The sequence below is a fragment of the Equus asinus genome, chromosome 22 (assembly GCF_041296235.1).
Source record: "Equus asinus isolate D_3611 breed Donkey chromosome 22, EquAss-T2T_v2, whole genome shotgun sequence".
In the NCBI taxonomy this organism is placed as follows: domain Eukaryota; kingdom Metazoa; phylum Chordata; class Mammalia; order Perissodactyla; family Equidae; genus Equus; species Equus asinus.
Window position 1 is genome coordinate 12709649 of NC_091811.1, and position 21562 is coordinate 12731210.

General features: G+C 50.6%; 1 protein-coding gene across 20 annotated transcripts in view; it reads right to left on the reverse strand.

Annotated features, from left to right (window-relative positions):
- CACNA1C (calcium voltage-gated channel subunit alpha1 C) overlaps positions 1-21562 on the reverse strand; it is a 683102-nt gene that overhangs the window by 529658 nt on the left and 131882 nt on the right. For all 20 annotated transcript variants that reach the window (XM_070495018.1, XM_070495026.1, XM_070495017.1 and 17 more), the window contains exons 2-3: positions 15375-15697; positions 10681-10785 (exon numbers count right to left, since the gene is read on the reverse strand). In XM_070495018.1, the coding sequence (XP_070351119.1) occupies positions 10681-10785; positions 15375-15697 (428 nt within the window). The remainder of the gene's footprint in view (positions 1-10680; positions 10786-15374; positions 15698-21562) is intronic.

A 21562-nucleotide genomic window follows, 5' to 3' on the forward strand; every position in this document is an offset into this window, starting at 1 on the left:
TCAAAGTCAGGCTGATCTGGTCCCCTTCCCCAGCCAGAGGTTGTCATCTATTTAGGAGGAAGCCTGGGGGCTGTGTGGTCAAGGATCTCGGCTAATACGAATCACTGGCCTTGGGAGAACAAGGCTTCAAACCAAAGTCCCCTGCTCAGGCAGCAGTGGATGGAGATAAGTCTCTTCCTCGCCCCCCCCACATTGTCCAAACGGCAGCAACTCAGGGCTCCCGGGCCAGGCCCCTAATCCTTTCCCGGACTCCACACGGCCCAGCTGCATGCCCTGCACTCACTGTCACTCTTCCTTTGGTGCCCCTTGGTAAAGAGATCATCACATATGTCACAAACACGCTAGCTGCGTCCCCAAAAATTAAAGGGCCATATTCTAAGCAACAGCCCTCCCTGTACCCCTCAGGAAGGCCACAGAGCGTAGCAGTTAAGGGCATGGACTTAGGAGCCACACGCCTGGGCGGGACACGCAGCTCCATAGCTTCACAGCTGTGCACCTGGAGGAAGGTAGTTCATTTCTCTGTGCCTCTTTTTCCTCATCTTTAAAATGGGATGATTATAATAATAATAGAGGTCTCATGGGGTCGTTGAGAGGACTAAATGCGTTAACACTGTACCACACTTAGAACAGTGCCAGCAGTGTATGTGTGGGCTACATGGGTGTGGACGTCGCTGTTATTACTAGCTGGAAGGCACTAATCCAACAACTTCAGTCCTACAGAAATCAGTGAGAACAACGGGAATAAAGGGGAAAAAAAGGCTTCCGAGAAGCCAAAATCACTGTTATAAAATCCATAAACTGAAGCTAATGTGCTTTATTCATAAGTGAGCCTCCTCGTTCAGAGTCCACTTAATCTTACTTGCACGTAACTATAATGGATTTGGTCATCTAGTCCACGCCCACAGGAGAGCGGAGCAGCAAGTTAAAAGGGTGGGTCCAGGAGCAGGCAGACACCCCAACAGGGCGGGGTGCGGAAGCCAGGCCCAGACCCCTCTGGATCACAGTGTTCGGGACCACTCGGAGCTTCCTTCACTCTCCCGACGGCTTCACTTTATCAGAGCAGCTTCAATAACTGAGATTTTTAATGATTGTGCCGTCCCAGAAAAAGGATGAAATATGTTCAGAATTTTTCTTTTGAGGATTCAGGGATTTGTATTTTATATTCTGGAAAGACTTTCTTCAAATATACTCAAATTAAAAGGAGCTTGGTGCATGAAAGTGGTCCCATTACACAGAGTGTGAATATATATGGAACATCTTCCCCCAAAATGAATACAGAGGGATAAAAAGGGAACGAGAGGTGTCACCACACTTAGACTCAAAGCATCATCTCCTCCGAGCCAGTCCGCTGGCAAGCACAGCACAGACAGCACCCTCTCCCCTGAAATACTTAGTGAGGGACACTGAGTCAAACAGCTGCCCTGGGCTCATGAGGGCTTGTGACCACCACACGAGGCACCACTCTATCAGGGAGCTTGCCAAGGTCCTCACACGGCCGACCTGGTGCGCTCTGCTGGCCTTCTCTGCTGCACTGGCCTTGCAACATGTCCAAGGACAGCTCTGTCCTTTCTCCTAATGGCCTCGGTCCTTAGGGCAAGAGTTTTCTCCTGTGTGTGTGGTTTTAAACCGTCACATCTCTATGGCACATTTACCACATGTGTTCCAAGGAATACCGCTCCTCAAGCGTCTGGGACGGTGAGGGCTGGAAAGGATATGCCTGCCCTGCCTGGTCCACAGAGTCCTGGGCACAGGATTGTCACATGATCGTTAAACACACACACCTGGAGATAACTGCCTGTGTCTACACAACAGAGTCTTCCCTTCACAGCTATGTTTCTCAGGGCAAATTATTGCAACTCTGAGCTTCAGTGTCCTCATCTACAAAATGGGATAGTAACAGTATCCATTTCATAGGGTTACAGGATGCTTAAATGCTTTAATACACATAAAACACTTACGACAGAGTCTGCACACGGAACAAACTTGTAAATAGCACCTATTGTGATTGAGTTAAAGACTCTGAGAAGTCTTACAATAAAGTAATAGGTTTAACTTTGGTTATCTCAGCATTTACCAGATTTATTTTACAAGAGAACCAAGCTTATTTTTTTAAATATCTGTTAAGACTGCCATACTTAATCTTTGAAACATTTCCCATCTACCTCTCTCCACGCTCACAGCAACCCTACATATTCCAGAGAACAGTCTAGGTGATGGTTTCACACCGTCCTGAGTTCAAATTGCGGTTCTGCTGCCTGCTCACCAAGTCACTTTGTGTCTCTGAGATTCTATTCCCTCATCTGAAATAAAGCGACACTACCTAACAGAGTTCATTCATTCACTCAGCAAACATTTATCAAGAGTCTGAAACATGCCAGTTACTGCTCAAGGCACTGGGGACAGAGTGGTGAGCAAGAGGGACAAATTCTCTACTCCTTATAATGTACTGTTACGGGGATCAGAAATAGCGCGTGCAAAGCACGGGCACCTGCCGGTCACTCAGTAAAGGTAATTATTATGACTAAACAGGTTTTATTACTCCCACTCACCAGAAGAGTGACAAACAGAAAGGTTAAGCAACTGACCTAAGGCCACACAGTCCAGATCTCAATTTCTAGGTCGGTGCCCACAACTCTGGCTCCAGAATAGCTTTTGCGACATACCCGCCCAGGTCCCATTCAGACCAGTTCAGTCAGAACCTCGGAGAGGAGATCTTACCCAGTGAGGCACTTGCCTGCCACACCGTGTCAGGCTATTCTCTCATCTAAAGACAGACTCTACACTGCCGCCTCCCCCGTGCCACTGCCCCTCTCCCCTCACAGCACAGGGAGGGTTAGCCCACGATGCAGCAGCTATGTTGCTTGTTACCTGTGATTATCTATTAGTATACATCACAACCCTAGTATTTCTGCAAAGTGTGTGTGTCTGGTGCATTAGGATGACACCTACAAGATGGCAATAACACATCTCACTTTGTACTGATCATCACATTGACGCGTGAGAGCCTCACAAAGATGTCTCGCTCTCAGGCAAACTGGACGATAAAAGAAACCACAGCTCATTGCAGGAAGATCAGCGACACTCTAACTGGCATCTTTACTCCTCAAACAGAAGCCTCTGACTTGGGGCCGCACGCCCCTCTCAGAGGCTGGTGGGCAGGCTTCAGACTCCTCTCAGAATCGTGGTGGTCTGGACGCAGGAGCCTGTGCGGGTGTCTTCAGCTGGGCCCTGCGTGGGCAGGGGGAAAGCTCAGCTTCACAGCGCTCAGGCACACCCTGCCTCCCTGCGAGGTGAACACAGGGTTGTGCCAGGCACAGAACACCTGTGCAGGCGGAGACGGAAGCCCCAGCGGCAGGCAGCCCAGGCCTCCCCTGTGGGCTCTCCTCTTGCCGTGAGCCTCTCTGCTGCCCTCCCTGTGTAGTGAGACGACGAGGCTGAGGCGTGCACAGACGCACACCAATCTTGCTGGATCAGGGTTGCCAGAAACAAGAGTTTTTTGGTCTCCTCTCTCCCCTTTTTGAGGCAAAAGCTGGCCTGCAGTGCCACTGACCCTGACTTGCCCCCAGGGCCAGGCGGAGAGGATGGCTCTCAGCCTCTGGTTGTGAATTCGGAAGGACAACACATTTGCCTGAGCCAGGCGCGGCTCTAAGGCTTGACCCACGTTAACACATTTCATCTTCACCACCAGCCTATGATGTCACTCTCATTATGGCCCAATTTCACAGCAATCAATGGGAAAATCGGACATCCCAACCTTCCTCCTGTTCTAGCTCATGTCCCCCTGATGAACCCACTCCCCTCGCGCTCTCTCCTCCCCGAGCCCCCAAACCATTCCTTTTCTGGCCTCTTCCCTTCTCCTCTCTACCTCCACTTAACGCCTGGCTCTTACTCCAGAAAGTACACAAGACTGTTCTTTGCACAAGGTCAAATGCCAAATATACTCTCTTAATATTTCAGCTCAAGCCAAGTCTTTGTGGACCTCAGGGTTTGCAAAGAACTGGGAGTTTCCGCACACAATGAGCTTGTTCAGCTGGCAGAGCTTGCTCCACAGACATCATACAATTTCCCGACTGGGTAACAGCTATTGGTAGAATGGGTTTACAGTTGCTATATTATAAATGATGCACTGCAAAGTAGGCAGCACTGCCAATAACAAGACTGTGAATAAAAAGAAAGAAATGTCACGTCACGTGCGAGTTCAGGTTTCATTATGCTTCACTAGCATGAGGAAAAGATAACAAAAATGATGGATTTGGGTACAAAAGTGTACGTTGGAGCATAAAACAAACAGACTCATATTTAAATAATGAGGGAAAGATCTAAAAAAATTCTATACTGGAATACTGTTCATCTCTTGGAAAGAGAAGAAAGCAAAATGCTAGAAAAATAAATGGAGATTATATTAAGCAGGTGGGAGAAAGGAAAGGTCTGCGAGAGAGTGGATGGAAGCTGACAAATTCGCAAGCAGGAGCAAGCGCAGATGTGAATTGCAAGTGTGTCCAAAAAGAAGACTCTTTTCTAATTCTCTGCCAAAGTGAGTGTGCTTTGCTAAATAGATTATTCTTGAACCCAACAGAGTGGGAGACCTCTCAGCAGTTGCTGCATCTCATCTTTCTGTTTAGATCTTTAAGAGATCTTGTGGGTAGACAGCAGCAGACTGGGGAGACGGAGCTGAAGGGGACCCACTCACACCACGGCGAACACTCCAGGTCCTTCTTCTCAAAGGGCAGTCCACGATCCCGGCATCGGAACCACCAGGGGCGCCTGCTAAAGGGCAGACTCCCGGGCCCAGGCCAGACCCACAGACCAAGACTCTCTGGGGGCAGGACCTGGGAGTCTGCATTTTAATCAGTTCTCCATATGATTCTTATGCCACTGAGGTTTGAGAACCACTGCTGTAGGTGCATCATCATCTCTCCTTTGTATTTCTCAGAGCAGGACCCTGAAATAGCAGTTCTTTATTTTTAAAAAAGCTATGAAAGCAACAGGGAAATTCTCAACCTTCATATTAGGGGTACTTAAATAATTTGGGGACCATGTTCTGGCATGACAAGGGGAATGTTTCAGTCAACGAAGCCCAGTAAATGGTAGTTGTGCACCTACTATCTCAGGACCTCAGTCAGGGCACGAACCCAATCAACGTCCACTCCTGCCACACGGAGCCCTCAGCTCGGCTCTCCCGACACTCGGGCGGGTCCTCTTGTTAGCGGCCTAGAGTTGTCATAAAGACAAGTGTGAACGAGCACCCAGTCCCTCTTTCATCTTTGTACACTTCCTGTTCTCTTAGCTTCTGGCTGCACTCTCTCCAGTTTCCCTCCTACCTCTCAGGCCAAGCTTCCTCAGGCCCCTCCTTGGCTCGTCCTCCTCCTCTCACTCGGCAAGGCACGTGCCCCGGCCTTGGTGCTCAGCTCCTCTCGCCCTCCATCCCGCCGCAGGGGCTCTGAGCCAGGCCCGGGCTGCCCCTCCCACCCACCCTCCTACTCCCCCAGGCTCTCTCCTCAGCATGACCTCTCCCCTGAGCTCCTGACCCCAATCGATTGACTGTTGGACATCTCCATCTGCATGTTCCTCCGGCTCCTCACTTAACAAATCCCAAAGTGTAGCCCTCACTCCCTCCCCCTTAAATGAGACGTTTCTCTGAAGTCCTTCTCCTGGCTCATGGCACCTAGTTACCCACAACACCGTCCCAGGAGTCAGCTCTCTCCTTCATCCACAGTACCCAGCTGGTCACAAGTCCGATTCACCCCTAAATCCATCCCCTCCTCTCTACCCCTACTGTCACTATCGTCTGGACTTGGGCAGTTTCCTTTTCTCTTCACAAACAGTGAGGCCTCCCTCTGAGCCATCTTCCTCATGCTGCAAGAGCATCCTTTCTAAAATACACCTCTGGACTCAGCACTCTCCTGCTCTGAAAATCTTCAGGGTCTCCTCATCACCTGCAGTTAAGTTCAACTGCTGGCATGAGCTATGAAGCCCCTCATCACCTGGCTATTCTCATTCACTTGAAATCGGCACCCTGTTGCCTAGTCATAAAGGGCATGACCACAGGGCCTTTGCACATGTGTGTACCTCAGCCTGAAATGCCTCTCTTGCCTTGGAAATCAACCCTTATTGGGAGATCCAACTCAAATATGTCCTCCCATGTGAAGCCTTTCCTAATTCCTCTCCCAAAAGCAAAATGAGTCAGTCCTTCCTCCTTCACACCCTAACCCCTGGAAGGCCTTTCACTATTTTCAAACATCTGTTTACATGTTTATCTTCCCTGCTAGACATGGGGTCTGCCTCTTGAAGTATCCCAAACACACTGCCTGGCTCTTGGTATGGGTGTTCGCCAAATGACTGAAGACGCATAAGCCAGGCACAGGGAAAGAGACACTAGAGGTGCAATACCAGGAAAGAGGGCACCGTAATAGTCAGGCAACAGGCAAAGGGCCTGGGCTGGGATGATGGAGATGGCAGGATGCTAACAGCAACAAGATCCCTAACACTGGGCCCTGACCACAGCCCTCTCACAGACCTTGTCTCATTTAATCCTCACAGCAGCCTAGGAGTACAGCCTCTTATTACTGCTATTCCCAATTCACAGAGGAGAGAACTAAGGCCCAGAAAGTGTGAACAAATGACTTTGGAAATAGAAAGGAGGATAAATGTGATCTACTGCCAAAAAAATTTCCATACCTGGCCTGCTCAGCTGAGCACAGTGAGGGGAAGAAGGCGTTCAAGACGACTCCTCGCGACAGGAAGGTCAGCAACGCCACGGCCCAGGCCAAGGGCGTTCACACAGGGGCTCTTTTGTCTTCCCTTTGGGGACTGGCTGTGTGATGGGAGAGAGACTGAGTTCTGTCTGGGCTTGTTTGACTGAGGCATCAGCAAAACATCGCGGCACACGTGACCGTGTGCCAAGACCTCAGGGGCCCTTCGTGGTCATCGTGTGCCTCACCCTTCCCCAGAACCCTGTGAGGGAACGTCCCCTCCGTCTTATAGGCCCGGGAACTGAGGTTCAGAAAGAACAAAGACCTTCAGATTAAGACTCAGACGTACCAAGCAGCAAAGCCAAGATTTGAACCCAGGTCTGCCCAACTCAAAGTTTGCTCTATCCAAGAGGTCAGGAGCTCCCAAACCCAACTGATCATTAGGCTCCTGCCCCAGTGAGGAATTTTTTAAATGCATATTCCGAGGCCATGCCCCAGAACTACCAAATTTGATCAGATCTACCAAAGCATGGAATCTGTATGGTTTAAGCTTTCCAGGTGGTTGTAATAATCAAGCTGGTTTCAAGAGTCATCGCACTGGTCCACAGGCCTCTCTAATGTAGAAAATATGGGTCCAGACCTTTGGAAAGAGCTTAGAGCTGAATACATAAGTCTAGGAACAATTTACACAGAAAGGGAAGGTAAATTGTGGAAGTAGCTGAGCTCACCAAGGGAGAGTACAGAAAAAGAAAATAAGAGGACTAGGACAGCACCCTGGAGAAAGTTCCAGAAGCAGGAAGAAAATGGTATGAGAGATAAGAGACTTAACAGCAATTATGCCCCAAAGCCAAGGGGTAAAAGGGTTTTGCAAAGGGGCATTTGACAATGTAAGATGCTGAAGAGAGAAGGAGGAAGAGGAGGGCCCAGATCATTACACTCGTGTTGATTATGTCCATGGGGTAGAATAATATCCTGATCTACAAGCTGATGTGGGTTTTGCTTGGTTGGTTGTTTTAGGAGTTTTCTAACACCCCTCGAACACTGTGCCCCCTACATTAAGTCAGTGGCCTTCACCGCCCAGGGAAAGTATGACACAGTGGAATGCAGAGATCGAGGCTTCTGGGTTCAGAGAGCATAGGTCAGGGCATTGACGAAAGTCTGGAAGACCACAGGAGGGGTCTATTGGGCAACGCCGTCCAAACAAAGATCCCAAGATGGTGAATATGGGAGCAGTAGTGAGGAAACAAAAATGAGTGAGACCCTGGGCTCTGCCCTTGAGAAGGGGCCCTTGAAATCTTCACCATGGCCCCATTTCCACAGCCCCAGAAGTGGCCAAGAGGGATGTAGAGCTGAAGAGACCCCACGCTGGGGAACAAGAGACCATACCGCCCACAGGGATCAAAGACCAAGGCCCTTCCAGAAGAGACGAGGTCATTTCAACAGTGTGGATCAACAACGCCAAGGGGACCTGTGGCTATCCCCTCAGCCTCATACAGCAGTGGCCATAGAGAAGGGCCCAGGACTAAGCTACACCTCCAGGGAGGGGGCTGAGAGCCCTGCATTTACAAAGATGAAGTTTATGCCACCAGGCCACAGGGAGTCTCCAAGAGGACATTATGTTCAGTTACAGGAAAGCAAAAACAAGCCACATTTCTTTCCCTCCTGAGTTTGCCAGCTGAGATCTCTATCTGTTACATTCCAGAGATGGGATGGAAGACAGAGAGCAAGGAGCTGAGGAGAGAGCAAAAAGGAACTGGCAGAGGTGGCAAATATAGACTCTTCCTCAAAAAAACATCAGAAAATTATACATATATATCCCTCTCCATCCAAGAAAGTTCAGAGAGAGAGCTACTAGAATTAGGGAGGTGTGTCTGTGTATCTGTGTGTGTGCACATGTGTATGCTCATGTGTGTGTGTATATCTGCATGTATGCATACGTGTGTGTGTGCATATTTAGGATGGAGGAAACCTGACAATGCTCCCTTAACTTAGTAAGTCTCTGCCTGACTCGTGGCTTGACAGAGGTAGGCGTTGCCTTAGCAACTAGAAGCCCCTGTTCAAACTCCCGCACTCTCTTCTGTACCCCCAAACTCCTAGTGTAACATCACTAAGTTCACTGGCTGTCCCCCACCTCTCTCCCTCCACCTATCTAACTTCACCCTTCATCTGGAAGGAACAGAGGAGCAACAGGCAACAGCAGCCTGACTCCGGGAGGCCTTGAGAGGCATGGTCTTGCATGCTGGTGTTCTTTTTTAAAAAAACAGCTTTATTGAGGTATAATTTACATACCATAAAATTCACCCATTGTAAGTATACGACAACGATTTTTAGTCGAGTTACACAACTGTGCAACCATCACCACCATCTAGTTCTAGAACACCTGCATCACTCTGTGGTGGGACTTCTCCCCACCTCCCGGAAGGGACCCCCGCCAGCCCAGGCTTCCCTCTCGAGCAGCTCCCCAGGTGCCCTGCTAATGGTCCTGGGCCCTCTGGGGTGAGGGACTGCTGTGGGGCCACCTCTGGGGCCTACGATAAAGCAAACTCCTTTCCCCACTTCACCACTGCTTTGTCCTAGAGCAGACCCAAAGCTTCATGGGCTTCAGAACAAGACGCAATTCTTTTTTTTTCTTAAGATGCACATTAAGTGTTAAGCTGCAGGGGCTTCAGGGAGGCCCCAGGTCGGGGAGGGAGGTGGACACAGAGGAAGCGTAACCAATGGGAGATGCTCCTGTTTTTCCAGGGGTCATTTGGGAGACACTTTGCTTGTGTTTATTTCGACACAGTAAAGATTTCTTGCCTATTAAGAGACAGGGTCACACCTCAGAAGCCTGAGTGGACTGCGACTAATGCTCTGCCGGCCAACCCTGGCCATGTCATCACTCGGCACTCGCTGGCCAGCTCTGGAACCTATCCCCAACACGCAGCCCCAAGGCAAGCCATAAGATGCAGCACCCTGGCTCGTACCCAACACCGTACTCAACATGGAGCTGGGGCTAACTGTGAAAAATGGGAAAATGGCAGAGAAGTTTAAAACACACATCAGATTTATTTGCTGAAGGAGCCAAAGAAAATGTCAAAGGTTAAAAAGCAAAAGAATTACACCCATGATAGCAGCAGCAGCCAGCACCAATGGAAAGGAGAATCTTTCAACCCTCCTGCTTCCTTTAGAAAGCACCTCATCAGGCAGTCCAGTCTCACTAACGAGAGGAAGGTGCTGACGACAGGGGAAAGATGTGCTTTGTGGGAATCACATGAAAAGTTACGGTGTCTTTGCAGGGCAGGGGGAGAGAGACAGGATTTTCCTACGGGCCTGTAGCAGAGGCATCCCAGAGTGCCCCGATTTTGCCAAGTGCATTCCAGAGCTCTTTTCCTCCCATGCCCAGACGGAGCAAAGGCCTTTGTAATGACTTCATGCTCAGCCAAAAGTAAACACACTCTGCACTTTTTCCATGGACAGATTCTAACCTCAAATTGCCAGAGCTGGCCTCCCAACCATCCAAATGGAAAGCCGCCTTTCCCAAGAAAATAAAACCTTTGCAACTAAATAATACATCTTGGCTGCAAAGCAACTTTCCTAAAAGCTTCCTAGAAATTATTTATCGTGCAATAATACCACAGATCACCTGAGCAGACCCTGCCAACGGCACGAAGGCACTGAGAATAAGCACAAGCGATCCGAGGAGGAAGCTCACTCCCGCAGACACCGCCCTGCCGCTCCTGCAGCACGCCTCGTGGCCACTCAAAACACAAGCACACAATCAGAGCTCACGACCAACTAACTGGAATATTCTTTCTGAAAACAGGCTGTGATAAGACAGGCGCTGATTTGAATTAAGAGCAAAACAGCACTGAAGATCCGACACGGCGGTGCTCTGGCACATGTAAACACACCTCGCGCTTCCCTCCCACATCCCAGCTTGAATCCCTGGGACCCGAGCTCAGTCCTCCACCAAGAAAGAAACGCAGAGACTGCAGTGTGGACTTACCAGGTTGGAGTTGGTGGCATTGGAGTCATCTTCTGGAAAGGGAATATAGATGGCTAAGGCCACACAATTGGCAAAAATAGTCAGTAAAATAATTATTTCAAATGGTCTGAGGAAGGGAGTTAAGGAAGTTAATGCCACAGAAAGCAAAGTGAAACAAACATTCATATAGGTATATATTTTAAAAATGAATCAAAGATTCATAAGAATTTTGTTTAAACAATACATTCCAAGACCCTTGTATTCTGAAAAGAAACATATGCCTTTTTAAGTGCTTCTAATGGGTCCCCGCCAAAATTTTTCCTAATATGTCAAAAGCAGTGGAGGCCAGTCGCGTGCCAGAGTAAACACAGATTTCTAAAAACTTTTTCCCCGTCTTTTATTTATTTAGATTGCATTGAACTTCATTTTCCCTCATGTGTGCTTGGGATTGCTTTTAAAGAGCAGGGCTCACCCCAGTCAGGACTCACGTCCCCAGGTACCCCTGTCCCCGTGGCTCACATGCTGACCACAAGGGACTCAAACAAGCTTGGGATGGGAGAGGTGGGACGCAGTGGGACAGAAGGCAGAGATTTGACTTCAAGATTTTTCACTGAAATTTGGAGATTTTAGTTTTCATATCTTAATTTGAAGTTTAGAGTGGTTTTTTCCTTCTCCCTTATTCTCTGACAGCTTCCAGAGAATCGGAAGGGCCAGGGGCCTGGACCCCCAAGAGCATGGCGGCATGTGTACGGTGTGATCAGGGTAGGGCAGCCACCTTCTAAGGCACAGCTCCATGCAGAACACCTAAAACCTCTTCAGTCTGTGGAGGCCCCGTCTCCAGTGGGCAAGGCTCACGTTCAAGGCCCTCTTTCCCCAACCAATGGTCTGTGCCAGGTCTAGAGGGATAAGCCATGGCCCACTCTCCCACAGCAGTGCACTGAGGGAGGCACCTATGCCAGACTTCTTCATCAAAACATCAGGGCAGAGCACACTCTCAAGAGAAGAATGAGCACACGTGCTCACACCCCTCCCACTCTGCACCCACAACTGAGGCCAGAAGCAGGGAGCTCCAGAGGAAGGGCCCCGTGGTGCTCTTCCAGCCCCATCTCCTCCACCTCCCAACACTGCCAAGTTCCCAGCCTGGTCCATGGAGCCTACCAGGAGGAGGAAGAGAAAGAGGATGGCAATTCCTGGAAGAAGGGAACAACTTCATCTCCCACGGAAACCTGAACTCACAAAGTTAACGAGTCTTGAAGCAGGAAGAGACCTTAGAGATAATCTAGTCCAAACCTCTGAGGCCCAGAAAGCCTGAAAAACTTGCCCAAGACTCCAGCAGGTACTGACCAGCCAGGTCTAGAACCCAGATTCCCCGACCATGGAGTCCAGCATTCACTCCCCTGCCATGGATGGCCTCTCACTGGTGTTAACGGGGCACCTCTGGGCCTAGAAGGAATCCTACTGGTTATCTAGGCCAGGGCTTTCTAACCCAGGTGCTGTTATTGATCCCCTTGGCCCCATGGGTATAGCTCAGGGTCTATTTGCCCAGTCATTTTCCATGTGCCTCGATGTCAAGAAGATGGTATGCAGTGGACCTGTCCAACCACCCAACTCGACAGATGCAGAAAATAAAACAATCTCTCCCAGATCCCAAGCTGGCGAACAGCAGGGCCAGGACCAGACCCCCTGACTCATCTTTTCCAACACCCAGTGTCGCCCCTGGCGCTGGCCAGGGAACAAATGATGATGATGGTGATGCTGCTGCTGATGACAATGATGGCAAGGGGAAGGACAGTGGCTAACATTTCCTGAGAGCTGACTCTGCGCCAGGAGCTGTTCTAACTGCTCTACACAAACACCCTGAGTGGAATGTACAATTATTCCCATTTCTAAATAAGGAAAACTGAGGCACAGAGAGGTTACATTAACTTGCTCAAGATCACACAGCCAGTGGTAGGATGGGATTCAAACCGAGGAAGTCTGTCTCCAGAGTGTGAGTTTGTAGGGACCTATCCTAAAGCCACCCTAAAGCACTTTTAGGAAGTTAGTTCCTTTAGGCCTCCTACCATATCACCTCTTCCCTCCTAGCCCTTTTCCTGAACGTCAGGAAAGTGACATTCAGCCCAGAGGCTGGTCAGTTTCATTCCCACCCTCTGTCTCCTGTGCTCCCCCTACCAGGGCAAGGGCACATCAGTTCAGCTGAGCCAGACCTCATGTCTCCAGGCCTCAAACGTCAGCTCCTCCTCCCTCCAAAGTGGGTGACGGCTAAGCTCGGGGTGTTTCCTGTGCTGTCAGTTCCGCCTCCTCCCCCTATTCAGGGTCTCCATCCATCATCTTATGCTAAAAGTCCCAGCTAATGCTGGGGAAGGCCATGTGTAAAGAAGCCAATCAGGCAGATAAGGAAAGGCCTCTGCTGCAAAGCTCAGGGGAACCCAGGTGAGCCCTGGAAGCATTCTGTGTCACCTGTGAAGACCAGAGCAGTATTTAAACTGCCTTCTCTCCTTAATGACGCTGTCAGAGTCCACTCTTCCCAGGAGCACTGACTGGCCGGCTCACCACGCCATCTCCTCACCCACCCAGCTACCCTTCCAAGGCAATCTGAAAACGCACCCCAACTCGTGCTGCCTAGGCTGGTCCACTTCCTCTCCTGCAAGGGAGGGCACACTCCCCCAGGAAGGGTGGGTGCAGCACCCCTCTGCCTAAGGCAGGGGTGTGAGGCGGCGGAGGCCCACAGTGGGCACGCTGCTGATTCAGTGAAGGGTCTTTTCACAAGTCCCTGACTCCAGCCTCCTGGGGCCTGGCTGGCGTCTGTGGACAGCTCGTCCTGCCCTTCCACTAGGGAGCCGGCACTCCTCCACTCTTCTTGCTTCCACCTGCCCTGCAAATTACTGCTCCACCCTCTCTACCTTTCTTCCCAGGTTTTTACATCACCCAGGACTTCATTCTGTGCTCAGTACTCCTGTCAGGGCGCTACCCATCCCAGAAGGGGAAGGCGGACTGGAAGTTAACCGCACTCCCCGACACACTGCCTGAGCGTGCCGGTGCTCGCACACACGTGGGCTTTGTAGCCCTTGCTAATACCTTAGGAGGCGACTGCAGTTATTGCTGTTAGAGACGGGGAAACAAGCTCTGGGGTTTGGGTGGCCTGTGACCTCTCAGAACACAGGCGGCAGGGCCACAACAGGGTAGATGTCCAGGCCGCAGACCCAGGTCCCACTGTGTCCCAGTGGGGCTGACGGGTATCCCCTAAATGTCCACCCTAGTATCCACAGGCGCGTGGGGCGGGAAGTCATGGATTTGGGGTTAGGCGGACCTGGATTTGAAACCCGGCTCTGTCAGTTGCCAGCTGTGTGATTTGGGCAAGTTCTTCAGGTTTTCCAGGCCTCAGTGTCCCCCTCTCTGGGGAAGCCTGACCCGCTTGGCCCCTCCCACTCCACGATCGTGCTGTGAGCAGCGATGACAGCAGCCTCTGGGGCCGCCCAAAGCTGAGCCTCTGACCCAGTCATCAGGAAGCGGAACCACGCCTGGCCACTCAGGACAGACGGACCTCTTCTGGGGCTGCCACTTGGCTTGAACCGCATTCTCTTCAAGTTTGAGTTGCAGGGTTCAAACATTTATAGAGCTAACATTTCCTGCTGAAGAGAAACTTTCTTCTCTCTCGAGTCATCTTCTTTTACCTTTCAACCACGACCGAGACTTTTAAATCTTTCCATGGAAACTCATTAATGAAACCTAACACTCCCATCCCAAACCGTGGGAGACACGGCAGCCCTGACTGAATGAACTCATACTATAAAAATGCAGCACCAAGTACCAGGGTTCTAGTCCTGTCTGCCACTGACTGTGTGACCCTGGAGAGTCACTCCGGCGGGGCTCAATGTCACCACTGGAGAAAGTCAGGGGTGGACCTACTGATCTCTAAGGTCCTTTCCATCTCCACAACCCACAATCCCTATGATGTTAAAGGGCCTGTAATTTCATGGGGAGAGCCTGACCCTTCAAAGTCATTTTCTCTGAAGGACCCACTCACTGGTTTATATACATACAAAGCAGATCTGTATTTAAAACTCCAGGCCAGTGTCCACCACTTTAGCTGCATATTAGAATCACCCGGAGAATTTTAAAATATGCCTGGGTGGAGCTCAGGCACCTGTATTTTGCTGTAACTTTTCAGGTGACACCAGTGTGCAGCCAAGATTGAGAACCACTGCTCCTAGGCCTTGAATCAAGAGCGGAGCCATTAACCACTACCCTCATGCATCTCCTGGGCTCTTCATCCTAGAGAGAGGGGAGGTCACGAAACTATGCCAGCACCACATCATGGAGGGAAAGAAGGCTATGGAGCAGCAGCATGTCACCACTATGCACCCAACACACCAGTGGCTCCCTGGGCAAACTCAGCTAGGTAAGATGGTATTTCATAACCTCTAATGCTCATTTTCTCAAATGGTGCTTATTATATGAAAAAAAAAAACCACCTGGGGAGCTTGCCATACAAGCCGATTCCTAGGCCCTGTCCCCAGAGATTGTGATTCACCAAGTCTGGAGCAGGACCAGAATTCTACATTTGAACAGCACCCCAATGATGCAGATGCAATAGATCTGAGAGCCACCTTATAGGCTCAGCTCATACAACAGCCCACTGGCTGGTAGGCCGTGGGGGGCTGGCGCCACAGGGCTGCCAAGGACACCCTGCCCAGCCCAGAGCACAAAGGATATTTCCATTCGACGATGCTTATGCACGCCCTCCGGATGGGGTTCTTCAGAGTCAGGCAGAGCAGGGCGCGGGGCGGGCGCGTGGCGGTCGTGCTGCCTTGCTTCTTGGGTTTCCCATACTGCTGCCGCTTCCGCTGCGTGGAGCTGACCGTGGAGATGGTTGCATTGCCAGCACTGCCCATCAGCTTGGCTTGCCGGGCCGCATCGATGGCTGCCTGCCAGGACAGGGCTGCCCCCGGGGTGGGGATGTGCTCGGGGGCGAGCCCTGCAGCTGCATTGGCATTCATGTTGGCATGAGCTGAGCGTGGGCTCCCATAGTTGGAACCTGCAGAAGGAGAGAACAACAGTTACCAGGGAGAAAACAAGAGACCTGGTGATACGCTCTGAAGCCCAGACTCACAATTCCTTAAAAATCTTGTTTCAAACTGTTGCAGGAGCCTGGAGGTGGCACATGGGAACATTTGTGTGTGATGCTGAGAAGAGTCAGGAAATCTGTTCTGGTCCTAACTCAGCCTAGTTCAGCCGTGTGACCTTGGATATGTCACTCTCCCTCTCTGGTCTCATTGCCTCATTTTAGGCAAATAAGGCATGAGATGTATGCATTACAACATGTATGAACCTTAGAAACACGGTGCTAGTGAGAAAGGCAGAATGCAGAAAAACCTAAATACACAATGCAATATGTGTAAATTAAATACATTTATATAATAACACACAAATAAAAGGATATTCATTAAGTAGAACAGAGTGGTTGTTTAAGGAAGGTAAGGAGGAAAATGGGAGTAGGATATGGCGATAAAAAAGACAAATGAATGAATGAACAAATGAGTGAGTGAGTAAGAGTTCCAGTGCCTGAACCAATGAGGACAGAGGCACAATAAATTGAAGAGTAGGATTCGCTCAAATCTCTGCACCTGAGTCCCAAAACATAAAACTAAGTACAATAAAATAAGGGGATTGGACCAAAGCAAGGCTACATCTGAGGACCTCAACCCGTCTGGGCACTGAGTGTTGGCTGGACAGGAGGGGCTAGGGGGCTGTGAGGGCTTCACATCATATCAGCAAATCCTTTGACATCCCTCCCAATGAGAAATGGGATCTACGCCCCCTCCTCTTGAAATGGGGTTGGCTCTTGGTGACTGTTTTGACCAATAAAGTACAGTAGGTATGATTGCATGCGATTTCCAAGGCGAGGACAAAAAAAGGCAACGTGGCATCCACCTGTTCTCTGGGGTAAGCCAGTCACCCCATGAGGCAGCCTGACAGCCCTGAGGCCGCCATGCGGTGAGGAAGCCCAGGTGGCCGACAGGGAGAGACCACCCACAGAGAAAGCTTCCCAGGCAGCTCTCAGCTGCTCCAGTCACCATCTGACCGCAACCTCACGAGAGAGACCAGACCGCCCAGCCAAGCCCTTCCTGAATTCCTGATCCACAGAAACGTGGGAGATAGCAAGGTGTTCACCGCAAGCCACTTTGTTTCGGGGTGATTTGTTATATAACACTTGACACCTGGGAAAGGGAGCTGTGGTGGCAGGGGTTGACAGGGTGGGGGTAGAGGGACTCAGTCAGGAAGGAAACCTGAGTAGGAACCAGTGAAATCCAGAGTAGGGGTATCTGCAGTGCTCTGGCTTAAAGGCAATGGCAGCCCTCAAGACTGTCCCTAAGATACCACACATACTTGGAGGGCACTCCTCAGTCTGGTGGGCCAGATGCCTCACCCTAGAGTCGTACAAAATCTGCCTAGTGATCAGCCCAGCCTGGGCCTAACCCTGAACACTCCAGAACAGATGCATGACCTTGAGACTTGTCCACTGGCCAGGTGCGGCAGGATCAGAGAAGCCATAGAGAATGGGGTAATACTGTGGGCAGAGAGCCTGGCATCTGGACGCCATGTCAGTCACCCAGGAGACGGTGGCCTGAGCAGAGAGCCTAGTTGCACGTCTGTCAGTTCCGAGTCCCCCAACAAGGACCCTCTTCTCTGCTTGGTGTACACAGGTTCCTCCAGGAAGCTGCTGCTCCCAGAAACAATGGCCCAGTGGAACCCCTTCCTCTCCTCACTGCAGCTCACTAGCACCCACAGGAACACCTGGCACGGCACCCAGCCACCTCTCCCCAACTCTTATCTCAGACTGATCCTTCTACATTTGACTTTAAGATAACTGTTGCTCCCAGTGTGAGCTTCTGTGACCCTATCACCCCCACCACCAGCCATGTCCCCCATGGGACCAGTTCAGAGATGAGCACCTGACCCGGCTTAGCCAGTCAGAACATTTTCACCCAGAAAGAGTCGGTCCTAGAGACAGACTCGACAACCTCAGTGGGCTCCTGCATCCAGCCATGCCTGATGCTCGCCTTACTCCGAGCTTTTGAGTTTCATTACTTAAGTAACTTAGCTTAAGCTAATTTGAATTGGGTTTCTGTCCCTCGCAACCAAAAAAGACCTAACTAACACACCTGCTCAGTGTCACAAGGCTTGTACCTGGCTGGGCTGTCATTCTGCTGGATTCCAAAGTCTACATCCATTCCATCATCACACCAGTGACAGACAATAAGTTTCCACTCTTACGCCAATTGATTGGCATCCCTGTCCAAAATGCTGTACCTAAAGGATTCTGAGACTTTTCTGAGTACAACAGGAAAGGAGATCATGATAGATTAGTGATGTCCGCCATGGGCGCAAAGGGTAGGGGACAGTATCACAGATGCCCCATGTTTACCACCCCTGTATGATACCAAGATGAGCACACCAGGTCCTCTTTAGTACCAGCTGGTCGACTGCCTTCTTGTCCCCTGAGAGTTGCCTCCTGCACTATTGCCATCTGGTCCCTGGAGCATTAGAGCCCCAGACCCCCTCCCTGGGGGCTGGAAAATGCCCTCTGTTCTATACTTTATTCATAGCTATGTTCTCAACATGACACGGACTCCCGTCTCACCACATATTCCCTTCACCCTTCTCCTTTCCTCTGCCCCAGCTGCTCCAGGCAGCTGCCGCCCCCCAGGAGTAAAGGACGGTAAGCAGAATGTCAGGATCCTGGAGGACCCAAGACGTCCACTGAGAGGTCTGCTCTCCCATGCCTCGCCCCTGTCCTTCCTGCACTCACTGTGGGGGTCCTAAGCTAGAGCAAGGAAGATCCCAACAAGGCTGGGCCTTTACCTTTCTTATAGGGGCCCAGGGACAAACCGAAAGAGAGGATTTGGACTAATAAAGGCACCTGAAGCACACGAGCTGCTTTAATAACTGGCCAGCACAAGCGTCTCCATTTAACACACAAGAAGACAAAGGAGCGTCTGACTCATCAAAGGTCACGAAGCGAGATAACGGAAGATTCCCGCTGCAGGCACAGGGCTCACAGCTAACTGCTGGACTCTCCTCCGCCTCCTCCATCCCACACACCCACCCCACATGCATGCACACGTGTGTGCTCACAAACATGGCCACAAGCCAAGCTCACACCTCCCACTGGGCTTCGGGGCCTTGACTTTGAAAAGGCTGCATTTCTGACCCCGAGAACATCCTTTGTGTTTAATATGACCGTCACTGCACAGGATGGCATCCCCCACAGAAACAGCCTGTGAGGAACCCTCAGGCACCTCTGGGACAAATGAAGGTGGAAAGCGTCCCTGTTTGTTTGTTGCGCCAGGAGTGACGGAGTCCCGTCTCATGTCTTATTGGGTTCACCAGAGAGGCTGGAACTCTGTGTCCATTGGACCTGCAGTATCTAATTTTTCCTTCCTAGACTCCTGGCTTGGCATTGTCAACGGCTAATAGACTCTATTTTATTTCCTGGACTAAGTTCTCCTCTTCCCTCACAAACGTAAAAGCAGCCCTGTCTCCACCGTCAGCCTTTCCAGACCCCGATTCTCCTCTCACGACAAGCCCTCTACACTTCACCCTTCCTGCAGCTTACCGTCTTCAAACTCTAACCTTTGTGCTCACCCCTAAGCATTGTCTTAATCCCCCTCTCTCCTACCACTTGCTAGCTCCAGAAACCCAGGAGTTTTCAGAAAACACTCGGGAAGAAGGCAGGAAGCACCAGCATGAGAACAGACCCACAGCCTCAGAAGGGCTGTGTGGGGTGCATCCTGTGGACCCCAAGGTGTCAAGACCAGGGCTTCCTAGAGGGAGGCGGCTGTGGCTCCACGGAGCCAAGAGGTGGTTCTGAAAGCCACGTCTTGGTAGGCTGATGTCTGAGCCACCCCATACCACAGGTGACCTTATTAGAGCACAAGGACCTCTCTGGAGCACACCGTCTGGAGAAAGCACACACAAATAAGCCCATGGGTAAAAATGGAATGTCAACCTCTCCCTAGCCAGAGGACAAGAAAACAACCTTCAGTGTTTTGGTCCTGGCAGCTCTGAGCGTTGCTGCAGCCCTGTGACATGACTAAGGTCACTGCCACTGTCAACACAGAGCCACACACAGGTGAGACAGGTGTGGCCCTTCGGGGCTGGACTCCACTAGAGCTGGCCTTCAAGGCCCAGCTCAGCCTCTCCTTCTCCAAGCAATTTTCCCCCACCCACTGGGATGATTCCCCATGCAGACCTGAGCACCTCTAGGTCCCCCATGACAAGGAGCCACAACTATCCAAGAATCCCAGGAATGGAAAAGCTTCATCTCAGACTCAACATTTTTGAATCCAGAGTGGTGCCATGGAGGAAGGCAAGCAGCATTGTGTCCCCGATGGCTTTCGTCAGCACGAAATAACTACCCAACACAAAGAGACCAATTTTCAAATTACAAAGCTGATTCAAAGCTCTGTCTCCTGGTTGCCAGCTGAAAAGATGCCACTGTTTAAGTGTGCTCTGGCTCCTGCCTTCCTAGACTATTTCCACTGATGCTCTCGACCCTGCACAAGCCTCCGAGCAACAGCTTAGCACATCAGGCCACACACAAACAGGTGGGTGCCCACAGCGGTGATCTCTTCCTCGTACATAAGAAAATGACTCCCATTTGTCAAGTGACAGCAGCAGCTCCCTCCTCCTGCACACAAGAGCTGCTGCTTCTCCAAGGGAGCAGGACAAGGGCAGGACACCGGCATGAACTGGTCAGCCGCATGTCATTCTGCTCTGCAAGGTCCAAGCGAAGAGTCCCAGTCAGGAGGCAGTGGCTTATGCTTCCCTGGGACCCCTGTGAGTGAGGCCTGGTGCTGGGGACACGAAAAGTGTTCAGTGATGAGAAGGTCGATTTTTTTCTTTAATCCATCTCCATCCATGCACCGGATCCAGGGCCATATGCCAGAAGATACTCAATATCTATTTGCTATTGACTGTAATGACGATGATGTCGTGATAAATCTGAAGGCAGACAACAGGTAAACCTCAGAAACTGCTGGAGTCAGCCCATCTATGCCCTAAAGGATGGCTTATTCAGGCTCTTCTGCTTACTTCCTGGATGTGGTAGTGGGGGAGAATTGCTGAGGGAAGAGGCTGGAAGCAATGATTTCCATCTCCACAGCACCTCTCGTCCAGGCCACCATCCACTCCTTGCAAGAATGCGGCAGTAGCCCCCTGACACTCCTCTCACTTCTCTTGCCTGTCCCTGATCCACTCTCACAGCAGCCAGAGTGACCTTTCAGACATATAAATCAGAAATCAGGCCCTGTCATCCTCCTAGTTAAAGCCCTTCAAAATCCAGACTCTTTGTCATGACTTATGAACCCTGCATAGGCTGGTGCTTGCCCACTTCTCTGAGCTCATCTCACTCCTCTCTCAGCCTGGTCTAATGCACTCCGGACATACTGGCCTCATTTCATTCCTCAGAAATGCTCAGTTCTTGTCTGCCACAGTACCTTTGTACGTACTTAGAATGTTATTCCCTCTGCTCTTTGCTTGGTGACTCCTCATACTTCAGGTTTGGGCTTAAACGATTCCTTCTCAAAACTCCCAACCCTGGTCCCCCAATCTAAATAAGCAGAGCTCCAAGATTACCAGTGTGCTGCTGATCTCCTTGCCTCCATACTATCCTTGAATAGAGATGCCCAAATCCCAGGCACCATAAAGGGATTCCCCGTTTAGCCACGAGGGCAGAAAAAGGTACAGGGCTGCAGACCTGCTTTGACAGCACGACCTCCCTCTTTAACCTTAGTTATGCACTTCAGCCACACTCAAAGGAGGCCACTACTAATGACCAGCCTTTGTACCCACAACTACAACCCAGATTGATCTATGGAGAGCAAGAAGCAGCAGCTCA